The sequence below is a fragment of the Ipomoea nil genome, unplaced genomic scaffold (assembly GCF_001879475.1).
Source record: "Ipomoea nil cultivar Tokyo-kokei standard unplaced genomic scaffold, Asagao_1.1 scaffold0418, whole genome shotgun sequence".
Classification (NCBI taxonomy): domain Eukaryota; kingdom Viridiplantae; phylum Streptophyta; class Magnoliopsida; order Solanales; family Convolvulaceae; genus Ipomoea; species Ipomoea nil.
Window position 1 is genome coordinate 1846733 of NW_017616846.1, and position 24506 is coordinate 1871238.

The 24506-nt window shown below is 34.7% G+C and overlaps 1 protein-coding gene and 1 non-coding gene across 2 annotated transcripts; one reads left to right on the forward strand and one right to left on the reverse strand.

Moving 5' to 3' along the window:
* Positions 1-7342: 7342 nt before the first annotated feature.
* TRNAI-AAU lies at positions 7343-7416 on the reverse strand. Its single transcript has one exon. It is a non-coding gene; the product is annotated as a tRNA-Ile (tRNA).
* Positions 7417-7543: 127 nt separating this feature from the next.
* LOC109172732 lies at positions 7544-10984 on the forward strand. Its single transcript, XM_019321970.1, has 5 exons — positions 7544-7774; positions 8159-8273; positions 8977-9076; positions 9566-9661; positions 10696-10984. Exons 1-5 carry the CDS (start codon positions 7726-7728, stop codon positions 10828-10830), a joined length of 495 nt encoding a protein of 164 aa, XP_019177515.1. The 5' UTR covers positions 7544-7725; the 3' UTR covers positions 10831-10984.
* The last annotated feature ends 13522 nt before the right edge of the window (positions 10985-24506 follow it).

A 24506-nucleotide genomic window follows, 5' to 3' on the forward strand; every position in this document is an offset into this window, starting at 1 on the left:
AAATTTTTAAATGACCTTTTTGAGTATATATGCATATATCTGGTTTAACTTTTTCCTATTCTATAAAAAAAAGTAATATGAACAGCTTTTCAAAAATATTTTTTTATATCAAATAATGAAAAATACAAAAAAAAAATATATATATATCCGTACAAATTTGTATACATATACACAAATTTATTTGAATATTAATAATGGGGTTAATAAATATAAAGAGTAAAGAGTTATAAAATTATCTTAACATATGCAAATTTATCAATAAATATGCGGTCAAATATAATTGCGTCTCAAACATAAAATTCTTGAAAGTGGAATTTATGGAGAAAAAATACAGAAAGAAGATCAGTACAAACTCTTCTTGAATTGTTCAAGGCAACATCACCATCTAACATTTCACGTCGTACAGTATTAATGAATAGTACGTACAAAACTATACAAAAATATAATCTTCATTAATGCAAAAGCCGAATGGAGCTCTCCAGGCCACGCAAGCAGCATGATGGAGTTCTCAAGGAGTAGTTATGCTGTGTATCCGTGTATACGGATGTAAAAACGACGTCGTTTTATTAAACACGCGCGTCTCCCTTTAAAAAAAAAATTCAGGTTCGATTCCCAGTAATAACATTATGTTGTTCATTCATTCTGGAATTTTAGTTCATAGATTATGGAATTTTAGTTCATTGATTCTGGAATTATAGTTCATCGATTCTTGAATTGTAGTTCATCGATTCTGAAATTTTAGTTCATAGATTCTGAAATTTTAGTTCATTCATTCTGGAATTTTTAGTTCATAGATTAGATTCTGGAAATTTAGTTTATTCATTCTGGAATTATAGTTCATCGATTATGGAATTTTAGTTCATATGTTGTTGCTGGGAATCGAACCTGAATTTTTTTTTTTAAGGGGAGACGCGCGTTTTTAATAAAACGACGTCATTTTTGTATCTGTATGCACCATGCATGGTGCACACGGATGCACGGCATAATTTGCCGTTCTCAAGGGCCAAGGTCAGGTTTCGAGTCACGTCTGCAAGGTCGATGCGGCGGCTAATCCAATTACAGGTAAGGCCTTGTTGGCAAATTATAGCATGGACCAGGTCCATTTTGAATTTTTAGATTATGTACGTGCAATTGACACATTTTGTGCTTGCAATTAATTTTTTTTGTATAGATAAACAAATTGAATGCAGATTATATAATAATTAATAATTACGGATATATAATATGATAACTGACATATGAAATATTAACTACATGGAATATGTTAACTGCAGACACATAATATGTTAACCAATATCTTATGTGTTTGTAGTTAACAATTTATGTATTTATAATTATTATGTTACGTGTCTTCAATTTATTTTATAATACAGAAATTGTTAATTGCAAACACATAGGGGTCGTTTACTTCATTTCTCTGTTTTTCCATTTCCAGTTTTCTATTTCTCCATTTCTCCAATTTTCCTTCTCCATTTTTCCATTTCTCCATTTCTCCAATTTTCTAATTTTCATTGCTCATTCCTCCAGTTCTCTCTCTCTCTCTCTCTCTCTCTCTCTCTCTCTCTATCTCTCTCTCTCTCTCTCTCTCTCTCTCATATAGAATCTGTCCAATAATAATAATAATAATAATAATAATAATAATAAATCTATGGGGTCGTTTACTTCGTTTCTCTGTTTTTCCTTTTTCAATTTTCCATTTCTCCATTTTTCCAATTTTCCATCTCTATTTTTCCAGTTTTCCATTCCTCCAATTTTCTGATTCCATTTTACAAATTTCATAATATGGTGCACAAGTAATAATAATAATAATAATAATAATAATAATAATAATAATAATAATTTATTTTACAAATTTATTTTTTGAATAAAAAAAAATCAATACACTAATACTAAATGTACAAAAGATAACAAAAGTTGATAAAAATATATTTCTAGATAACTAAAACTATTTCAATCATTTTAGTACATAATTTTAGTACATAAATAATAATAATACTAATAATAATCAAAATAATAATAATAATAATAATAATAATAATAATAATAATAATAGTAATTAAAGGGGAAAACGCTAAAGATATAATAATAATAATAATAATAATAATAATAATTTTGAATGTGAAAAAGCACAAAATGGGAAGTAAAAACTGTAATGATAATAATAATAAGTAATAATAGTAATTGAAACCAAAATGGTAAATAATAATAAATAAATGGCGGCTGTGCGCAGGGGAAGAGGAAGGGAAGTAAAAAATGGGAAAGGCGTGCATACTTAATAATAAGCAATATATACACTAATGTGTTGCTATTCGGAATTGATCTATAGACCCCAAGAAATAGCACTATTCACCCACGTGCCTCTCTCCATTCTTCCATTTGGAGATCTTTGTTTATCTATTCTCCAAATATAGTGAAAAAATGGAGAATGGAGATAGAATGTGAATTTGGAAAAAGGATTTTAGTAAACAAGTTTTCCATTCTCCATTCTTCTACTTCTCCAATTCTCCAATTTTTTAGAAAATACTCTATTTTTCCAAGTTAGTAAACGATCCCATAATTTTTGGACTAGGATTCATAATAAAATATGAACACTAGTCTATGGTATAACAATTGGGCCTTTTTGGTTTCTAAATTTTCAATAACACAGGCGGATTTTGTGGCATACTGACCCTTATTTTAGTAGAAACACTAACTTGCATGGAGACCCTATCTTGAATCAAGGAGAACAAGCATGCGACGCGAGGGTGGAAATGGGTTATCAGAGTGTTGTTCATGCGCTAGCAAGAATGACCATGTCGCATCTTATACAAGTCTCACCCTTAGAAAATATGTTAAATATATAGTTTCTATTGGTGAACCAATTTGTTCATGCTTTAGCAAAAGTATTTAACTTTTAATTTGGTATGCCAGTTTGGTCCCCCAAATGTATTTGACATCTTATTCAATAGTAATCTCTTTTTTTTTTTCTTTTTTTTTTTTTTGGTTTTAAATACAAATCTTATAAGTATAACATTTATTCGGAATAGTAGGTCATGTTTATAAATTGATTTGACTTAACAAAATCAAAGAATTTCCCATCACTGAAAGGTAGGCCCAACTGTCCAAGCTTTTCGTGAATCCATGGCCCGCCCTCATTATTTTCAATAGCTTTTTAATTTTTTTTTTTTAATAATATCTTGAGTACCTAAGTAATTTTTCTCTGCAGTTGGAGATTTTGACTACCACTATTTACCCAAAGTCCCACAAGGACTCATCAAGTTCCTAATGGAGTTTAAACTCCTCCTATGCTTTTGCAATATTACGTACCCATCCAATTCAAAAAATTCGATCAACCCGAAATCTAAAATTATATTGGTTATGTATAGTGCAACTCTAAAAAAACAAAATGTACAAAAAGATCTGCATAAAAACAAAAATATAAATCAATGATATAACTTGGATTGGATATGTTTTTAGATATGAAGGTCACGGTACAAAGCATTAACAATAACATACGAATGAGTAACATGCCACTCATGATGATCAGCTAAAAAAATAAACTCTATAGCAATTTAGTGGGCAACTTGATTCGCACATCGTGTAACACAGAACAGAAGTAATACTACGAAAACACTAAGCAACTTTTATTCTTCAAATACAACTCCATATCCACTATAACACAATGTTGTTCTTTTTAACATATTTTCATAGAAAGGTCAAATACAATCTCAAACTTTATCTAAGAAGTCAATTAGGCAATCGAACTTTTGAAAGTTACAATTAGACACATTAACATATTAATTTAGTGCATCAAAACCCAAAACTCTAATAGTGACCTACAATAGCATGTTAATAATGCACTGACAGAGCTCCAACAATATTCAGGCAAGCACGACCCTTTCCGGCAACCAAACGATGGAGATGACGATCAAACAGGTTGCCTTCTCCGTCATTGGAGATGGCGACCAAACTAGTCGCCATCTCCGTTGTTATAAATTCATTTTTATACAAATTCATTATAATATAATACACGATAGGTATAATGTTATGAAAAAAATTTTTATTCAGAAACATAACATTGTTTGGATGTAAATAACAATGTAAATTTGGTCTAGTGTACTAAAAAATGCAGTGAGATAATAGTCAAACTTGTTCATCACCAATAATACTTTCCCAATCCTTTTCACCTAAAAGGGTAATAGAGGGCAAATTATGCTCTGCATCTGTATGCACCATGCATGGTGCATACGGATGCAAAAACGACGTCGTTTTAATAAAACGCGCGTCTCCCCTTAAAAAAAAAAACAGGTTCGATTTTCAGAAACAACATATGAACTAAAATTCTAGAATCGATGAACTATAATTCCATAATCGATGAACTATAATTCCATAATCGATGAACTATAATTCCAGAATCTAATCTATGAACTAAAAATTCCAGAATGAATGAACTAAAATTCCAGAATCTATGAACTAAAATTTTAGAATCGATGAACTACAATTCCATAATCGATGAACTATAATTCCAGAATCAATGAACTATAATTCCATAATCTATGAACTAAAATTCCATAATGAATGAACAACATAATGCTGTTGCTAGGAATCGAACCTGAATTTTTTTTTTTTAAGGGGAGACGCGCGTTTTTAATAAAACGACGTCGTTTTTGCATCCGTATGCACCATGCATGGTGTATACGGATGCACAGCATAACTATTCGTAATAGAGGTGTCATCACATTACATAATAATTCACATTATTATACAAGTTATATTATATGCAATTATGTTTTATTTCATATTTCTTAATGTGTTAACTCATTATATTGGTTTTAAAACATGACTCTTTTATTTATTTGTGTCCATTTTACCTAATCAAAGAATGTCACATAAGTAAAGCATACGTTCTCCATACTACAAATAATATTTTTGTGTAGTATATAGCATTAAAATTTAAAGAAAATATTACAATATTGCATGTAAAAATGTTGTTTACTAAAAATAAAATTGCACCATGTGCAATTTGTTTAGTCAAACATCTCAAATTACAAAATTACTTATATCATTTTTCTATTTTTTTTAAAAAAAAAAATTAAGGTGTCGATTGACACCAATACCTCTTACAGTGGGTACAACTCAAAAAACTTTTGGAGTTGTGTCGAGTACTATGGATGCATTTATCCCTATAATACGTAATAAAATCATGCATGCTTTTATTTTCATTGTACATATTTCCTCTGGTACCAATGTTGATCGACATCATATATTTTCACATATGTATGCACCCTACAAATTTGTATAAATTTTTGAGATTTAAATGTATTATATTGTAGCTATAAACAACAATTCAATAGTTAAAGGAAAATAATAAATGTATTACAATAAAGTAAAACTTATGTTATGTGTATTGATTTTATTGAAAAAAATAAAATTTAATTTGTAACATTTTTTTTTTCTAAATCAATAAATATAAATTTGTCAAAAGAGGAGTAGAAAACTGGAGGTTATCATAGTCAAATGGTTCATGTGTGTTGTTAATGTTTATATGCAAATTCTTTAAGGACAACGCGTTTTTAATGTTTATATGTCATACATATTAGCTGTATACTGACGGTGGGTGGATTCATAATTTGAGTTTTGCCCAATTCTATCTATCTTCATTTAAGTAATATAAAACCTACCTCTCTGCAATGTACTTCAAATAGTTGACTTTAGGTCACTCCAGTCAAGATGGCAAGAGATTTATACTTGTGATGTCGCATTTGTAATCACAAGGTCGCGAATTTAAATCCTTGTCTCTTTGATTTGAGCTGATCAGCTATGAGTAAGCTAAGTTGATTTACTTCTTTGTGGTCCTTTACCAATTAGGTCACAATATGAAGTTTGGATAATATTAATATTTTTAAGTTAATATTTAAAATATGTTTAGATACTCATTTGAATAACATGTATATATATAATTTTTACTTTAATGTCTAATTTCGTATGTGTTAACGGATACTATCCAAAATTGTCAGGTCTAACTACACAACACACTAAGTTGAATGTGATTTTTTCATATTAAAAAAAAAAAAAAAAACAAAAAAAAAAAACAAAACAAAACATTTCATTGTCTCTAAACACATGACCACATATTGCTTTACTAATTACCATCTTCCATTATGGTTGCCAAACCTCTGGTCCAGCAGCCCAATATATTTGATGTCTTTCCGAATCAAACTCGCTTTCTAATAATTGTCCAAGCTGATGTGTGTGTGTGTGTGGGGGGGGGGGGTGTTCTTGCTTTGGCGGCCTAACCCTAACCCATCCTTTTAGGAATCTGAGAGTTATTGAGGTGATAAAGACCTTGTGGAGTTGTTCGCAATAGGTAAGGGGTGAGAACTTAGGGATTGACGGGACGACTCACGATTGATCTCCTTCAAGCTCTAATAACTCTTGGGCAAAATGTTATGGAAACTTAGGGTGTGTTTGGTTCGCACATATGAATCGGAATGAGAATCAAATACTTAATGATAATGAATTTTGGTAAAAGTATTTTTCATGCTTGGTAATAGGATGAAATTGGAATGATTACTAAGCTAATATTGATGTTTGATTATGTATGACCTATAATAGAAATAAAAGTTTTAAAAAGACAAAAGCAAAAAGTTAAGGCAATTGACCATAATATAATGACATCCAAAGCACCAATATGAACAAAAAAAAAATGAAAACAAAAAATATAAAAGCATTAATCTAAATTTAAAAATCATATTATCAATAAAATAGAATAATACTTATCATTTTTAATTAGTGAATGACATTTTTAATTGAATGGGTAATCAACTCCTATAATTGTGTTTTTTAAAATTGTCAACCAAACACTAACTATGATTTTGATTATCATTCCTAATGTGTAAACCCATGAACCAAACATTAACTATGATTTTTATGTAAGTTAGAAAACCTAATGTATCAAAGAAAATCTCCATTACCGCAATAACCAGATTGTGATGAAAAATTGCATTAAATTCAAAATTTTCAGAGAAAATAAGTGAACAAAAATGAATTAATTTGACCAATAAAAGAGGCAAATTTCATAAACAATACTCTATATTTAAAAAAAAAAAAAAAAATCAATGTGAAAATGATTTGAAATGGTTAAAGACAATGAATTAGTTTGATCAATACAAGATATAAAATGGAATTAAAAATACAAAGTACATTATATAAAAATATATAATTTTAAAGAAATAAGGCTTGAATGAGTTTTACACTTTTACTATGGTTTAGAATAGGTATATACTTTTCTTAGTATAATTTGGCTGGTACCAGGGGTAGAGAGGTAAATTCAGCGTCCCGGACGAGGTGTTTAAAAAAATATTGGCCCATGCAGGTCTCGAACCTGCGACCTTCGCGTTATTAGCACGACGCTCTAACCAACTGAGCTAATAGGCCTTTGTGTTTTAATTTGAACAATTTTCATAATACCAAATAAATATTGTGTTGGGCTTTTAAAACGGAATAGTACCGTGACTACCGTCCAATGCTTATAAAAACAATAAGGCCCAATACTTTAGCAGTCTGACAAATTTTTGTTTCCGCCTGATCCATTCGTCGTCTTCCTACTTCCTAAGTTGCATCGATTCGACGATGCATCACTGAGCATTGAGCAGCAACAATACTATCACACTACAAATTTCAAACTCTTTACGCAATTCCCTATTCGCTGTCTTTACTTTCTGAGTTTCTGTTCTGTCAAAAGCCATGAATTCGTCGATCTCACTCCGGGCTCCTCAAAACCAGTTCTTATCCGGTAATGTTTGCTTTCACCACTTTGTAATTTATGCTTCTTCATTTTCTATACTGAACTCTGGATTATTTATTTATTTATTTATTTATTTATTTTCAATCTGATATGCGTCAATGTCTAGTGTCTATGTTTGTGGATGACACTTTCTGTTTAGTTGATATTGTTATTTATTATGAAACAAAAATTGCAGAACATGTTGATCAAGTATTCATGTGTAGTTTCCTTAATAATTTGAGTTTAACTATCGCATTTCTTGTGAATCAAAGGTTTCAGCATGATTTTTTAGTTTTGTGAAATGCTTTTAGAAGGTTGTGTGAATCCTGAGGAAGTATTCATTTATTCAATCAGGTTCAGGATCGTTTATCAGTTTTTTTGATGTGATGCTAGGTACTCGGTTGATGCAAGTGGAACAGTGCCTTAGTTCCAGTAGAGTGGTTTTCATTCCCACCTCCCAGCAGAGAGCAAAACCTTTGAAGTTTAGATCTCTCGCCGTGAAAGCTAGGTATAACTAGAAGTTGCAATGCATTATGCTTTGTGCGCTTGCTTGACTAGATTTTTCAAAATTTAAGTAACATGGTTTTGCTTGGGGAAGATAATCTGCTAGATTTGTGCATAAAGAAGGATATCAATTACCCAATTGCAAGATATGTTATTGAAACTATATGTATTGTTCCCAGTTTTGGTATGGAGTGCATAAGCTGGAAATGCATGAGGTACTCTTTGATAGACACTATTAGGCAACCACATTTTTTCATGCCATAGTAATTTTAAATCCCTGACAGAGGAAGAACAGTAAGCTTTGAGTCTGTGCACATATTATTGATACTAAAAAAAGATAGTATACCACGGAAAATATTTCCTGGGACAGAACTGGGCTGAATATGAATTTTTTTTTTCCTCATGATGTGTTGTGTTTAGAGACTGGTGGTGTATCATTGAAATGTTATTTCTGTATAATATTAGGACCCCCTTTTTGAGATTTTAAGAACTGCTATATTGAAGAGGTAGAAAACAATAAAAATTTGTTCTTGTCCAAGACATTTATATGTTACAAAGGAAACTTTCTTTGTTCTTAGATGTTAAATTTTTTATTATTATTTTTTTTTTCATTTTCTTTTCTTGGCACTATTTGGTTTGTAGCAAGCTGCTTCATTTCCATGTTTTTTCTACTTCTTTGTGGTAACCTGCTTTTAAACGTGGAGCAGTGTTGATGGAGGAAGATCAAATGGTGCAGCCAGTTTCGTAGGTGGTTTTGTGCTTGGTGGGATTATAGCTGGAACACTAGGTTGCATATATGCACCACAGGTAGATGATAAGTATTTATTCTGCTTGTTTTGAATGGAATAGGTTTTCACATAGATCCCCCAAAATCTGAACTATTATTGATTGCATCCCATTTAAGGAATGCCACAACTCATCTTGCTAAAGAGAAGTAAAAGAATCCAATTAATCATGATCATTTAGGTCCTAGGGTTATGCTTGAAATCTTAAGTTAGCATGAATTACCCTCAGGGGTTCAACTGAAAATCTTCAACACTTCTGCAGATTTGTGTCATGTGCAAGCATCATAAAATATGTGTAATACTTGCCTTTTTTTTCAAGATATGTGACGTCTTTCTTTTAAGTATGGAGTAGTTAATGTGCTCATGTTGTTTTAATTATTTTAATATGCATTAAACTTGCTTCCATAGTCATTGTATTCTGGAGGTTTATTGATATTGTGTAGGTTTTTTTTTTTTCCATGTCAGCAATTTGATAAATTATGTCGCACATTGATGCCATATATCCTTGCAGATAAGCAAGGTGCTAGCAAGAGCTGACATTCCTGACAAAAAAGATTTGATGAGAAAGCTGCCAAAGTTTATATATGATGAGGAGAAAACTCTGGAGGTAACAACTATGCACTTGCTTCTAATACCTATTCATATGTAAAGCATCTTGATGTTGAGTTGCCATTTGTTGCAGTCATCTGTCACCTTAAAAAGGCAATATTTGTGTTGATTTTGTGTTTTCCATTATATCTTAATCTGCTTCCAGTAATCCAGTTATTGGTTCTTCAAATTCCAAGTAAAATTATTCATCTACGCAAATACTATTATATTAGTAATTTAGTCTAATAAAGTATAACATCAAGGCAACAAGGAATATTTACATCTTTTACCAACCCTTGTCTTAGTTGTCTATGGAGCATTTACCACAATTTTTTGGTATATCTGAGGCTTGATGGGGGATGGGATATGAACCCAGGTGTATCTACACATTGAACCCCAGTAGTATTTACCACAATAACATAATCGGCATTAAGTATCCTTTGCTTCATCAATTAGATGTGATTTGGGATCTTTATCACCACACCATTATGTGACCTTTGTATAGAATTCTGTGTGTTAGTGGATTACATGGCATATAGTATTCACAGGGTATGTAAGGGGCATTATGACATGACTTTAGTAGTGGAGTAGTGGAGATTGGTTACACTACTGGTAACATAGAAGTGGTTAGTAAGTAATGTTGGTGGAGGGATTGCTTTGCATCTCATTTATAGGTAAAATAAGTAGATGAGATCCAAATCCCAGGAAATTTCATAAAGGTTATTTATGAACAAACCAAGTTACACTCTTCATAATTTGTTGTACTTCTGCTTATTTTTGTTGAAATTACACACTTAGCCTGGACCATTAGATGGAACTGTAACAAAATTATCAAACAGTGTGTCTTGAGAAATTTGGAACCAATTTGGGCAGGTGCTCCCACAATCATTTGTATATAAAGTGCATTCATTTGCCTGGTTTCAGTCAGTAATGACTGTATAAGTTTAGGGGAAAAGTTATTAGTGTCAATTGTAAATCTGAGGTTTGATCCTTGTTACTTTTGATGTGGTTTAGTTTCATTCTAACATGTATATTCTGTCTTGCTGTGAGCAGAGGAGACGGGAAATATTGTCGGCAAAGATAGAACAGCTGAACACTGCTATAGACAATATGTCATCTCAATTTAATACTAATGATGCTCCGAATGGTATCGCAGTTAACCCAGATGAACTAGAAGCTTCCATTTAATTTACAAAATCGATTTGCAGTTGGAAAATCCTGGTTTGTTCTTATTCCTTCTAAACTATTGTATCCCATACCACCCATGTATTAGACTTTCATCATATATTCATAAAAGCTGCTACCAAGCAAATGAGTGTTGAAATAGTTGGATTTTGTTTAACTAGTTACTCAGAGTAGATCTCACTAGTAATTGTTAATCAAATTGAATCTAAATATTTACACTATAAACTTGAATCCAAGTATTTATTAAGTCAAATTTGAACACCATTTATGTCTTTAGGCTCTTGCATTTGATTTGATTTTGTTTTATATATGTTGGAGTTATGCCCTTGGATCAAATTAGCTTGACAAGTTTAGTCAACACAAAATAAGTTTTGCCAATCTAAAACAAGAATGCTATATACTAAGTCAAACTTGAACAACTTTTATGTGTTTAAACTTTAAACTCTTGCATTTGATTTGATTTGTTTTATATATGTTGGAGTTATACTGTTGGATCTAACTAGCCCGGCAAGTTTAGCCAACTCAATATGGAGGTTATACATTGCTGACTTGAATCTAAGTATTTATTTAGTCAAATTTGAACAATATTTACTTGTCTCATTTCTTTTAGGAAAATGCTTCTCGCCCTTACAAAATCCACTCCATTTTTGCAACATCATGGAGTGGCAAAAATATAGTGACTTTTATAGGGGCTTCTAACATAGTTTTTTATTTCATATATGGTGTAGTATATCTTCAGATCTAACTAATCCTAAACATTTAGCCAACCAAAAAAAAAAAAAAAAAAAAAAAAAAAAAAAGATTTGACCCAATGCAATTAAGACAACCTTATTTTGGGTGGCTAGCAACTAGACATTAATACTATTTATTTATCATACCAGTCCTACACTCACACCTAAAAGGGAGGCCAACTTGGAGAACAAACCATTTCACATAATAATCACACACACATATATTACAATAGTTTAAACTGTTAATCTAGACTCTAGATATACAAAAGCAACAAAGGGGGCTTTATGCCTTTATTTAAGCCTTTAATTCCTCTTTTACTTTTACACCACTTTGACCCTCAAATTCATAGAAGATTCTCAATGAGGTTGATTTTGTCAATCTTTTTGAGTGTGTTGTGGGCATTGGACTTCCTTTATTTACTCTCTGGTTGCAATGATTCCCTATCCATTTGTTCATACCATTCTTTTGACTCACAATTTTTAATATTTAGTTTCTTTAGAAGATTCTCAACGACTATGATTGCAGTAGAGCTTCACCCTTACTTTGTTTTTTGGTTTTGGCTTAAATGGCTTTCCTCTTCTTCTTTATCAAGAAAGTAATTAAAGAAAAAGATGGCTACTTAACTTTACCCTCTTTTCCAAAGTGAACTCAAATGCACCAGTTTTGATCACACCCCACACGTGGCTCTGCCTTATGATTTATGAAACAAAGTGAGTAATACTATTAATGTAATGTGGGTCAACCACTTAAATAAGTGAGGCTTCTTGTCTTAACAAAATCAAAACACATAACGGAAATAGGATTTTCTGAGTGTTTTTTGAGCAACTTAGATTGATATTTTGATAGCGCTTTAAAGAAGGCGAGGTTTTACACTAATTGTTTTCTTCAACGAACTCTCATCCCTTCCTTCATTCACCCATGTCCTTATCTTCTTCTTCTTCTTCTTCTTTTTTTTTTTTTTTTTTTTTTTGAAATTTTAATATTTTGGTGAGTAATGTTGTGACATGAGCACATAGGAAGAGGGAAAAGGAGTTCCATATGAAAATTAGTTAGGGTTTAAAGTTGTGACATGAAAACATTGGGGCAAGGGTTTCACCTAATAAAGCTAAAGAAAATGACTTCCATTTGAAAAATGGGAAAGAAGACAAGCAATAAAAGCCCCATGCTTATGACTTAAAGACACAACTGCTTTATCTTTGTGAATAATGTCACCATAACCTTATGCCATATTACTTGTCTTTTTTGTGCTTCTGTAAAACCACACCCCACACTCAACCACTCCCTAATCCTTTTTTTTTTTTTTTTTTTTTTTTTTTTTTTTTTTTTTTATAAATTTAAAAACAATTTAAATTTATTTCTCAATTTACTCATTATTTGTTGTATTTATTCTCGTCACACTCTTCACAATATCTTATTGACTAGCTAAAATGTATAAAAATATTTTCTTGACAATACTAACACATGGTATTCAAACCTTAGACATGTTGCATACATTGTTTAGTACCATATCAAAAGTCGTGTGCCATTTCAATTAAGAATTAAAACACCTGTTAAGCACCTTGTGCTCAGATGGCACCTCTGTGACTCCCCTCTAGTGAAGGTCACAGTATCAAACCCCGGTAGTGGGGTATTAACTCTTTGGTTTTCAACACTTTAAAAAAGTATAAAACATATACTACTTTGTAATAGAGTTAATAGTATTAAAAAAAAAGGATTAAAACACCTTGCATGAATAATTAATCAACTGAAAATGCAGAATTGGGGGATAATGTAAGAGTGATTAGGAAAGAGTAAATTTAAAAAAAAAAAAAAAACTATGACTGTCATCTCGGCGTGCCCGCGTGCAGTGCGCTATAGTGACAGGCGTGGCTGTCACTGGTGGTACATTATTTGACTTTTATTGGTGGGACCCATCATTTCTGAATTATCCCTTCACTTGTAGGAGAATTATTTCTCACATAACTCTTCCCCACATTAGCTATTATCTTGGGTGGGGAGAATTAATTCTGAAATAACTCTCAATAATCCAGAAATGTGAATGCTCTTAATTGGGCATATCAACGGTGGCCTGTCCTAGGTAGATTGTTCAACTTTATGATGAGAAAGTCAACCCTTGGGCATAGAGGGGCATCTTACAGCAGTTGCAAGAAGTCAACAGGGGTGTTGCTCCACAATTTGGAATTTATTTTTCTGTCCTTTTGTTTTTGTTCACTTTATTAATTTCTATCATTTTAGTTGAATATTCTGTTGGAGATATATATGAACACTGTGACTTTGGTTTTGAGTGGTCACCTTTCTATAATACACATCATATCACTTTGACTAGTATTACAACAGTATTGTGTTTTACAATATTAAACTACTCATTATTCCATTCACAATATACCTTTTAAAAAAAAAAAATACATTAGACTAATCTTAAACTCCCAGAACTTCTGTTCAAGGGCGCTGAAAGAGGTAAATCGCGAGTTACCTAATCAATCATCAGTTTTCACCCCTACATGTACGTTGTGCACTTTGCATACAAGAAGTCTTTATCACCTTTGATTAATTTATTGAGTTTTGAATCTCCAAGACAAAATATACTGTTTTACTTTGATTGAGTCTCTGTATATGTATCCTTACAAACAATAATGACATGTAATTGTTTCCTTAAAATTGAACAATCTTTGTCTGAAATATATGTATGTTTGCATGTATCTAATGTTAGTGCTTTTCTTTTGCAGATTATATAAATGTTTTTAAAAATTACTACAATTGATACTGCTAATTATATGTAAGCAATATAGAATCACACGAGACCAATTAAAGCAAGTAAAGTCTTTATTGATCAAGGTAAAGGCCCTAAGTACAATCTACTTGGTTGCTCTGAGTACCGACTGACTGCGGTCGGGATTCTCTAACAACAACCTATCGATCGTCCAAAAGTCCTCTACACTGTAGCTACTGTGGGTATTTATAGCTGCCATGCCGGGGACAGGATTCCAGCCGTTCAGCATGTCCTCCACGTAGCCACCACGTGTCATCCTCCCGGGTGCCCTGCCTGTCGATGTAGAGAGCCGCCACGTGTCCTTCATCAGCTCCCTCGCCGAAGGGCTACCGCTCGGTGGTCGACATCATCACTCGGGCAACTCCCGGTCGGACCCCGACCGGGTTCTTCACAAGGAGCCCGACCTGTTACCTGCAAAGACAAAGAGAAAAGGACAAAGGCAGCTCGGTCGTGGTGAAGCTATGTCGGTCGGGATATTCCCTACCAAGAGCCCCCCAGCCCGGGCCTTTTTGATCGTCCGGGAAAAAACGGGACGGGATGAAGAAGCCCAACCGTCGGCCACTAAACCGACCGGCCAGCTGTCATTCCCTTCCTCGCCACGTGTCGGCCACCGCCGGCCTCTGCGACTGCAACCGTCGCCTCGTAATCAGTGCGGGTCGTGTCAAGCAAGTGAGCTTGTTTCCCGCCTAAATGCTCTCCTATAAATAGGCCCCTAAGGCCCTCAGTTGAACTTTCCTCACTCTTTTGCTTCAGTCGGTACCCTCAGAGAGTCCCGAGCAGAGCACCTTAGCAAGGCAGTCGAGCAAGGACCTTCAAGCTTTCATCCGCAAAGTTCCTCAATTCGGTGAGTTCTCAACCCCTCCCTTTACTTTGCGCTTTTATTTATAAGTAGAACTGATAGGCCAACTAACTGTCCCGGACGTTTTAAGTCCTTTACTAACCCCGACCGACCTTTAGGTAGATCGAAATGACGGATTCTGACAGTCAAAACGCCTCGATCGCGGACTACGACGAGGAGGTCGAGCACCTCAGCGACGAGGAGGTGGACATCATGTCCTACTCCCCCGAAGTTATTTACCGACCGGCGCCAGCCCCCGAGCGGGCCGCCGAACAAGACAAGTCGTCCAGCTCCTCCGGGTCGTCGAGCTCCAGCTCAAGCGGATCGGGAAGTTCCGGCGAAGAAGAAGAAGAAGAAGAAGAAGAAGGCACCACGTCGAGTAGACAAGGATCCCCGACCGAAGGCGTTAGGGAAACGCCTACCCGGGTGGTTGGGGACTACCCGGAAGCTGCTCAATGACGAGGCGCCCGGGAAAGTACTCCCGAGCCGGCCGAGGAAGACATAGCTGGGCCGGCCGCACCAGTAGTCGTAGAGTTCGAATTCTTGAACAGCGAGAATGTCGAACAGCAAATGAGCCAGCTGACCAAAGGTGAGGCGGCCAGGATTGCCGAGAGACTCAGGGGTCGGGTAGAGTTCGACACAAGCCGGAAGTTAGGGAATGTCATCGATCGGCATCGGGGCAAGTGGATCGGGATGCACTACGACTCCCTGATGGCCCCGATCGCCATTCCCTTCACCCCCCTTCTGAACGCCTTCTTGGCCTACTACCGGGTCGTCCCGGCCCAGATCTGCCCCAACGCGCACCGGATTATCGCCTGCTTTCCGCAGATATGCGCTCGGCACGAGGCCGCCTGTACGATGGAGTTGTTCAACTACATCTACCAGGTCAAAGTTCTCCCGGGCAGCTACGGGGGCGGGTTCTTGATGCTACAGTCCCGAGCCGACAGGTGCGCAATCAGAGGCCTGCCCGGGAACAACAAGGGGTGGAAGAATAGGATTTTCTCCATCAAATACGACCCCTGGATTCTCCCGGTTGACCGCGCTTGGAGCACACATTTTCAGAAACAAGTGGTGCCCATCGAGACGCAAGCGCTCAAGGAGACAGTCAGTCGGATCTCGAGCGAGCTGCACGAGTATACAATCTTCCGAACGGCCGAGAGTCTTGAAGTGGCCAAGCTCCCGCCCCCTACGTACGAGCTACGGGAAAAATATCTACCCGTGCCGATGGGCGTGACGGTCGCCAAGCCGTCGAGGCGGAGGAAGAAAGGTTTAACTCGAGCTACTCCTTCCGACCTAACTTCATATATCGATTGCTCTAACTTCGCTTTCTTTGCTTTCGCAGATATGGCAGAGTTTGGTGATGATGACGCCCCCCTTCCCCCGCCTACCAAGATCTCCCTCGGCGGCAAGAAGAAGACTAAGGCGAAGCCAGCCGGGGAGAAGGAGATCCCCTCGGCCCGACCACTGAGCGCCTCGACCGTGACGACGGGCGAAGGCTTCATTGTCGAGCCGTCTGACGTCCTGGTCACTCGGGTGGAAGTCGCCCGGGGTAAGGAAAAGGTCGTCGACCGGGGCGCGACCGAGGTGGGCAGCATAAAACGCCGCCGGGAACAACGCAGCCCGAGCCCCTCGGTCGGGCAAGAGAAGGACGCTACGTCCATACTGGCCCGGATCGGCAACGCCGGGCCAGCTAGGGAGGATTTGGGGAAGATGACCCCGACCCAAGTGGCCGAGAAGATTGGCTACGATCTGGCCGAGGTAAGCTCTCTTCCATTAGCTCTCTCTTTTATGCAAGTGCCTTCGACCGGGCTAACGCCGTACATCTTCTTGTACTGCAGATTTCCCGAGCGGCCCAACTCCTTCAAGGTCGGGCCATGCTGGCCGAAGAAGTCGACCACCACAAGAAAATGGCCGCTCGTCGCTTGAAGGAGATCAAGGACATCCAGGCCGAGCTGGAGAAGGCCCAGAAGGGCCTAAAAAAGAGCGAGGAAGACCGGGTCCTTGCAGAGAAAGTCGCCCAACGGGTGATCGGGGAGGCGAAAGAACTGAAGGCCCGGCTCGATAATCCGAGCGAGCTGGTACAGACTGTCTTCAAGGACAGCGAGTCGGGCTCAGCGTTTCTCACGGCGGCCCGGGGAACCAAGGTCGGAGAAGATCTAATCCTCTCCTTCGGACGATGGGCCTTCAAAGCCGGGCAACGCAAAATGCTCGAGCGGGCTCGTACTCGGATGGAGCAAGCTCTTGAAGGGGACGACCTCCAGCTGGTCCTGTCGACCTTGCCCCCAGACCTAGCTGACCCCGGTCCCTCTCCCTTCACTCCGAAAGAACGGGCGGGCGAGCCCAGTGGATCGACTGCGGCCGCTCCGAGCGGGAAGGAGGCAGCTGCTGGAGCTCGGGAAGTGAAGAAGTAGACCAGGCTTCTTCTTCTTTCTTTTGTAAGGAACACTGATCGGGAGCCCGGTCCCGAATTTGTACCGGGCACTATTTCACTTTCGTTTAACTTGTGTTGTTCGTTCTCTCTTTTCGCATTTCTACTTTTAATCATGCAAATGCCGATCCTTGATGCTTGACCTCGCGGCCCCGTGGCCCGGTCTTGCACTACTCGACCCACTCGAAACCCGACCCTACGGCCTTGTGGCCCGGTCGCCGCATACGAAACTTCGACGTCAAACTGGCCACCCGATCGGGTTTACCCGATTTCTAGGCCTTAGACGACAAATTTTTGAAAACAAGCAAGCCTCTACGGTCGGAATGTAACCGAGCGACGGGCCACAAATTTTTGAAAACAAGCAAGCCTCTACGGTCGGAATGTAACCGAGCGACGGGCCTGCAAATACTTCCTTCATCCCAGCCCCCACACGATTGTGCGCTTGAGGCACGAGCGGGTGCAATCGTGGAAAGAAGTTAAACGGATCGGGGAATTATGCTGAGAGCTCCTGGCTTCCCCGATCGGTGGCGTGACTCGAATGTCCGCCGATGTGGAGCGCATCTGACCGGTCGATAGATTCGCCCGATCGGTGTAGCTTGAAGATAAATTGATCTGCATGCACTGAAGACAAAGAAAATAACCGACCGGGTCGACGCATGCAAGCGATCGAGCAATCACCGATCGTATATACATTAACTCCTCCCGCTCGCAGGCGGTTTAGCAAATATTTGTCCCCACAGACGGCGCCAAAATGATACTGCTAATTATATGTAAGCAATATAGAATCACACGAGACCAATTAAAGCAAGTAAAGTCTTTATTGATCAAGGTAAAGGCCCTAAGTACAATCTACTTGGTTGCTCTGAGTACCGACTGACTGCGGTCGGGATTCTCTAACAACAACCTATCGATCGTCCAAAAGTCCTCTACACTGTAGCTACTGTGGGTATTTATAGCTGTCATGCCGGGGACAGGATTCCAGCCGTTCGGCATGTCCTCCACGTAGCCACCACGTGTCATCCTCCCGGGTGCCCTGCCTGTCGATGTAGAGAGCCGCCACGTGTCCTTCGTCAGCTCCCTCGCCGAAGGGCTACCGCTCGGTGGTCGACATCATCGCTCGGGCAACTCCCGGTCGGACCCCGACCGGGTTCTTCACAAGGAGCCCGACCTGTTACCTGCAAAGACAAAGAGAAAAGGACAAAGGCAGCTCGGTCGTGGTGAAGCTATGTCGGTCGGGATATTCCCTACCAACAATAATTTCCTTTGAATTTGAGTTTATATCGAATATTATTTTGAATTTTTTTTTAATATATCTGTTACTCCATTTATAATATTTGAACTTAAAATCTTATCAAGGAGACATATATGATATATTTTGTGTTATAAAATTATATATTGAATTGATCATTCATGTTAAGATATGATTGAGGAGACATTTGATTCAAACATTATTGTAATTAAATGAGCTTTTATGATTTTGATTCTACTTATGCCTAATTTATGGAGTTTCTATATAAAGTGCTATTTAAAAAAAAAAAAAAATTGTACTTTTTGAAGACATTATTGTACTTTTATTTTACATTTAAAAAAAAAAATCAAGGCAAACAATCCTATATATATTTGTAAAGTGGGACATAGAACATCATGAATTCCACATAATTGAGTTGCCTTTGAATTGCCCTATTAATAATTCATGAAAATGATGTGTGTATGTGAAGAAGATTGGGTAACCACTGGTTTTGTGGGGGTCATTCATCCTCGGATCTCATTTTTTATAAGGCTTTTAACCCTCTCTACATGTTATTTTCCTTTTATTCTTTCACTCTTTTCTTTTCAAAAGGTTAATTAATAAACAATGCAACAATCAACTCATAATAATAATAATAATAATAATAATAATAATAATAATAATAATAATAATAATAATAATAATAATAATAATAAATTTAGAAAATAAAAGTTGAGCTTCTTATGTGCATAAGTGCACACTTTGGTGTTGGCTTAAAAAAAAAAAAAAAAAAAAAAAAAAAAAAAAAAAAAAGAATTAAGGGATATATTTATCTGTATTGTATGAAGATGAGAAAAGGAAAGCTATCTGTTTTCTGTACTTTCAATTAATTCGTGTGCTGTATTTATACTGAATTTGTTTTTTTTTTTTCTTTTTTACTTCTGGTCCCCACTCCTCATTATTTCGCAATTTTAATTTTTAATAGTCAACCCCTTTGCAACTATTATTATTTGTAAGGAAAAAAAAACATTCTACAATTATTTTTAACTATATTTGTGATTTCTTATATAACTAGTATTCGTCCCGTGCGATGCACGGAAAATATGTTATAAAAATATACCTATATGAGGTTTATTCATATATAAAATTTTTGTTATTTAATAATTATTATGTGTGAATTCCTATGATAAAATTATGAACATAAATATATTTACAATTAAAATAATATTTAAGGTGGGTAATTACTACAAATCTTAAACTATATTTACAATTAAAATAATATTTAAGGTGGGTGATTACTACAAATCTTAAACTATATTAAAAGTTTAGTACATAGTATTTAATATTACAAATTTTTAAGAACTAAGTAAACTACAATAGTAATTGAATTACAATTTTAGAGTCACCACGGATCAAAAAATTTTAGACCTTTTTGAGATTTCTAACTCTAGATGTAGCAACATACAATTGACCTTTAAAGACCAAAATCACAATCTTAGTTCGAATATTGATTTTTTCTTCCAAATACTATCGAATTAAGTGTATAATCAATAAAAGATGAGAACTAATAATTCGAGAATATAATCTTAATGTTACTAAGCCACTTCACGTCAATTAAGTTGGAGAGTGTTGTTGGATAGTATCCGATGAATCCACGAATAAAGCATCTTTGTCTCCGTAGTCCTCAATATGCACATCAACAATCTTAAATATTATGTCGCCTAGCTATGTCATATATTAATTTCAAACTTATAAACTTTGGGGTTGCATGCAAGAAAAAGTATATTTTAAATATACTAAGGGTACATTATATATGGAATTAATTTCACTTTTGGTCCCACGACTTTTGATGTTCTATCACTTTTGGTGCACAACTTTAAATTTTTTTAATTTTGGTGCCTAACTTTGTTATTTTTATCAGTTTTGGTCCTTCCAGCCAAATTGAAAGTAAAATATTTCTGGATTTTATATTTTAGGGGCAAAATCGTCATCCCATGGAAAGATCTTCAATATTTAAACAAAAGAAAAACCATATTAAGAGGAAAAAAAGAGTTTGCCAATGGTCGAAACTATAAATCCCATAGATCTGTCTAGTTTCTGCCTGTCTTCCACATTATTCTCATCATCAAACACATATAGATATGATTTTACAGGATGATTTTGTTTAGATATTGAAGATGTTGCCTTGGGATGATGATTTTACCCCTAACAATATAAAATCCAGCAACATTTCGCTGTCAAATTCGCCAAAAGGACCAAAACTGATAAAAATAACAAAGTTAGGCACCAGAATTAAAAAAATTTAAAGTTGTGCACCAAAAGTGATAGAACATCAAAAGTCGTGGGACCAAAAGTGAAATTAATTCTTATATATGTATGTAAGGTACTTTCAATATAAAAATAATGTATTTTTAATATATTAAAAATGTATTTGATATTCATGATCCATACAATTATGTGGACCATCGTTCACACAATAATTTGCCAGTAGAAATTGAAATATAAATAAATATAATAAATAAATAAATAAATAAATAAATATATATATATATATATATATATATATATATGGTTGCATTCACATGAAAACTACCTTAAAATACAAACGTGCAGACAGAAAATAACCATTAGATTTGCTAAGATGAACGGATTAGATGCATTCCCTCAATTGGCACACGGATTGCTAACTTCTAATTAAAAACTACCATAAATAACCAACTAATTTAAAACTACCATAAATAATCAACAAAATCCTGTACATCCAACTTAAAAAATCAACGACCCAGATGAATCCACACTATTTGTATTTTAAGCACTGTTTGTATCTGAATAGAATCCTATATATATATATATATATATATATATATATATATATATATTAGAAACTGTATGTGGAAATTATTATCATTATTATTATTATTATTATTATTATTATTATAATTAACAATATTATTATGGTTTTGTGAAAATTAAATGTTGAATCAACATTTAATTTACACAATAACAATATTATTATGGTCTTGTGAAAATTAAATGTTGATTATCACCATTTAATTTTCACAAGACCATATGGCTTTATTATATATAGGATAAATTTATAAAGTTAACTTTATGAGTTTGAATATTCACATTTGTTTTTTTAATGTATTATAATTTCTCTCTCTTATTTTATACAAAACATTGATGTTGTGTTATTCTCAATAATTTGGTTTCATTAATTTTGATTACTTGTTCCAATTATAACTCAATTAATAATTAATAACAGGTAAACGTTATAATTTCATAGCCATTGCAACATTCTTCAGAATATCATAAATTATTTTCAAGAAAAGATACAAAATGTTGAATATCATAAATTAATTATTATCATGTAATTTATTCTTATAACTAGCATTTTGTACGCGCGATGCGCGAAAACTTATGCCCAATATTAAAATATTGTTAAGTAATAAAATTTAAAAAATTAGTTAAAATTATGTTTCACAATTCCTTAAAGTGATCCAAACAATATATATATATATATATATATATATATATATATATATATATATATATATATATATATATAGAGGCGGGTTCAGGTGCGGCAGTGTCTTACGGTGCGGTTATTTCTTACGGTGCGGCAACACCAATAGTTCACCAAATATGCACCATCAACGTTAGGAAATACACCACACAAAACAGAGTAAACAGAGCCCTGCATCACCAAACACACACCATTAGGTGTGAGTAAAAACACCATACACTGTTCGGAAATACACCATTGGGGGTGGTGAGTTATATGGTGTGTTTTTTTGAGTCTGTGGTGTATTTTGTGATGTTTTATTACATTTCATTGGGGTGTGTTTTTATTACACTGTTGGTGTATTCTGGAATTTGACCGCACCGCCGCACCGTAAAACCCCGCCGCATATGAGCGCTCTTCTATATATATATATATATATATATATATTATAATAATAATTTATAAATAATACTAAGCTAACACCCACATATATGATATATTGATATGTATACACACATAATATATATACATATTATTTATAATTAAAATTTAATATTCATATAAATATTTAATTAAAATATAATTTATAATTAAATTAATTGTTATATGATAATTTTAATAAAATGATAACTAAAAATAGGAAAAAGATATGATAGATGTAGGTGTATGGTAAGATTGGTGGACATATTAAATACTAACGGTGTTATAACGGTGTAAGGGTAATTTTGTCCAATACAAATCAAATGTACAACAATTAAAGCAAGATGTATATATTTATTAGCATATAAAAAAAGGACAAAAATCAAGGACATAACTTGTATTGACACTTATTATGTTTTTAGATTAAAAACAAAAGTTATTATGTGAACTAATAATTTTTGAAAAAAAAATACTAATATGTAGGGCATGATTAATTACATTCTCATAATATTTGCTTTAATTAATTATTACCATATTGTTTTTTTCATATTAATAATGAAAAGGAAAGCAATTATTTAAGCAAAAAATAATAAAATGACTAATATATATGGTGTGATTAATTAGATTGTCATAATCTTTGTTTTGATACTACTAAGGAATTAAGGGTTGAACATTTGGCTAAGAACCTTGTGGTCCTTTCAAACAAAAGGTTACAGTTTTGAGTCACATTTCAATCAAGGATGTTGATATATCATGTTGTTGAGCATGTACAACGAATAAGTTAATTTAATAAAGAATTATAAGCTCTAACATAATGAAAATATTTAATTTGAATTGACATATATAACGCTTTTATATGAAGATATAATAAATTTTTATTTTTTTTCTGAGGCATAGCCTCTATTTCCTCACCAATTTTTATTTTATTTTATATTTTTCATGAAACTTGAAGGCATGTTGTTTTCATAAAATCATAACAAAAATTATGTGAAAATAATTTGAGGTGGGAATGATTTATTTTTTTTTATACAGATGGGAATGATTAGTCAATCTAACATTCTCCATTTCTCCTCATGGACCACTTATTGAGCAATTATTACAATTTTGATTATTAATAATCGTGCGATTATTTATTTTCAAAAAAATAATCGTGCGATTACGATATACCCCAAAATATGCATGTGATTAGGTGCAGCTGTAATTTGCTAATTATTTTCTCATATATATATATATATATATATATATATATATATATATATATATTCTTCTCCCGAACTCCAATGGTCCCTTACACCCTTACCCGACAGAGCATTTGGAATGATGTAAATCACGATAACTAAATAGCTTAACAGACATTACCAAATGTCAGTGTATACAAGAAATTTGTCCACTTTAGACATAATCCAAAAAAAAAAAAAAAGATTTTTGGAATCCCTAAATCTATAATAATATTTGAGCGGGTTCAGGAATTGTTGTGCTCACAATATGAACCTGGTCATTTGTAAGTCAACAAAAGAAAACTAATCACAGAAGTTTTGCATAAAAACATGAGAAAACAGGTGCATCAAACCGTCCAGTTGGTCAATTTTGGCATTTTCGCACCACCTACATACATACCAAACAATCAACGCCTGCTTTCTAGTTTTAATGTTTTGTTTTTAGGACTGATTTCGTGCCCGGATCAACGCCACTTCCTTTCCATTTTCTCAAATGCCATAAACCAATCAACATTGCCATTTATGTCAAAATATTTTATTT

Excerpts from the sequence above, each read along its gene's own strand:
- LOC109172732 (XM_019321970.1), top strand. The coding sequence starts at position 7,726 with ATGAATTCGTCGATCTCACTCCGGGCTCCTCAAAACCAGTTCTTATCC. Across the intron at positions 7,775-8,158 it reads TCAAAACCAGTTCTTATCCG|GTACTCGGTTGATGCAAGTG; the intron begins GTAATGTTTGCT and ends ATGTGATGCTAG. Across the intron at positions 9,077-9,565 it reads GTTGCATATATGCACCACAG|ATAAGCAAGGTGCTAGCAAG; the intron begins GTAGATGATAAG and ends ATATCCTTGCAG.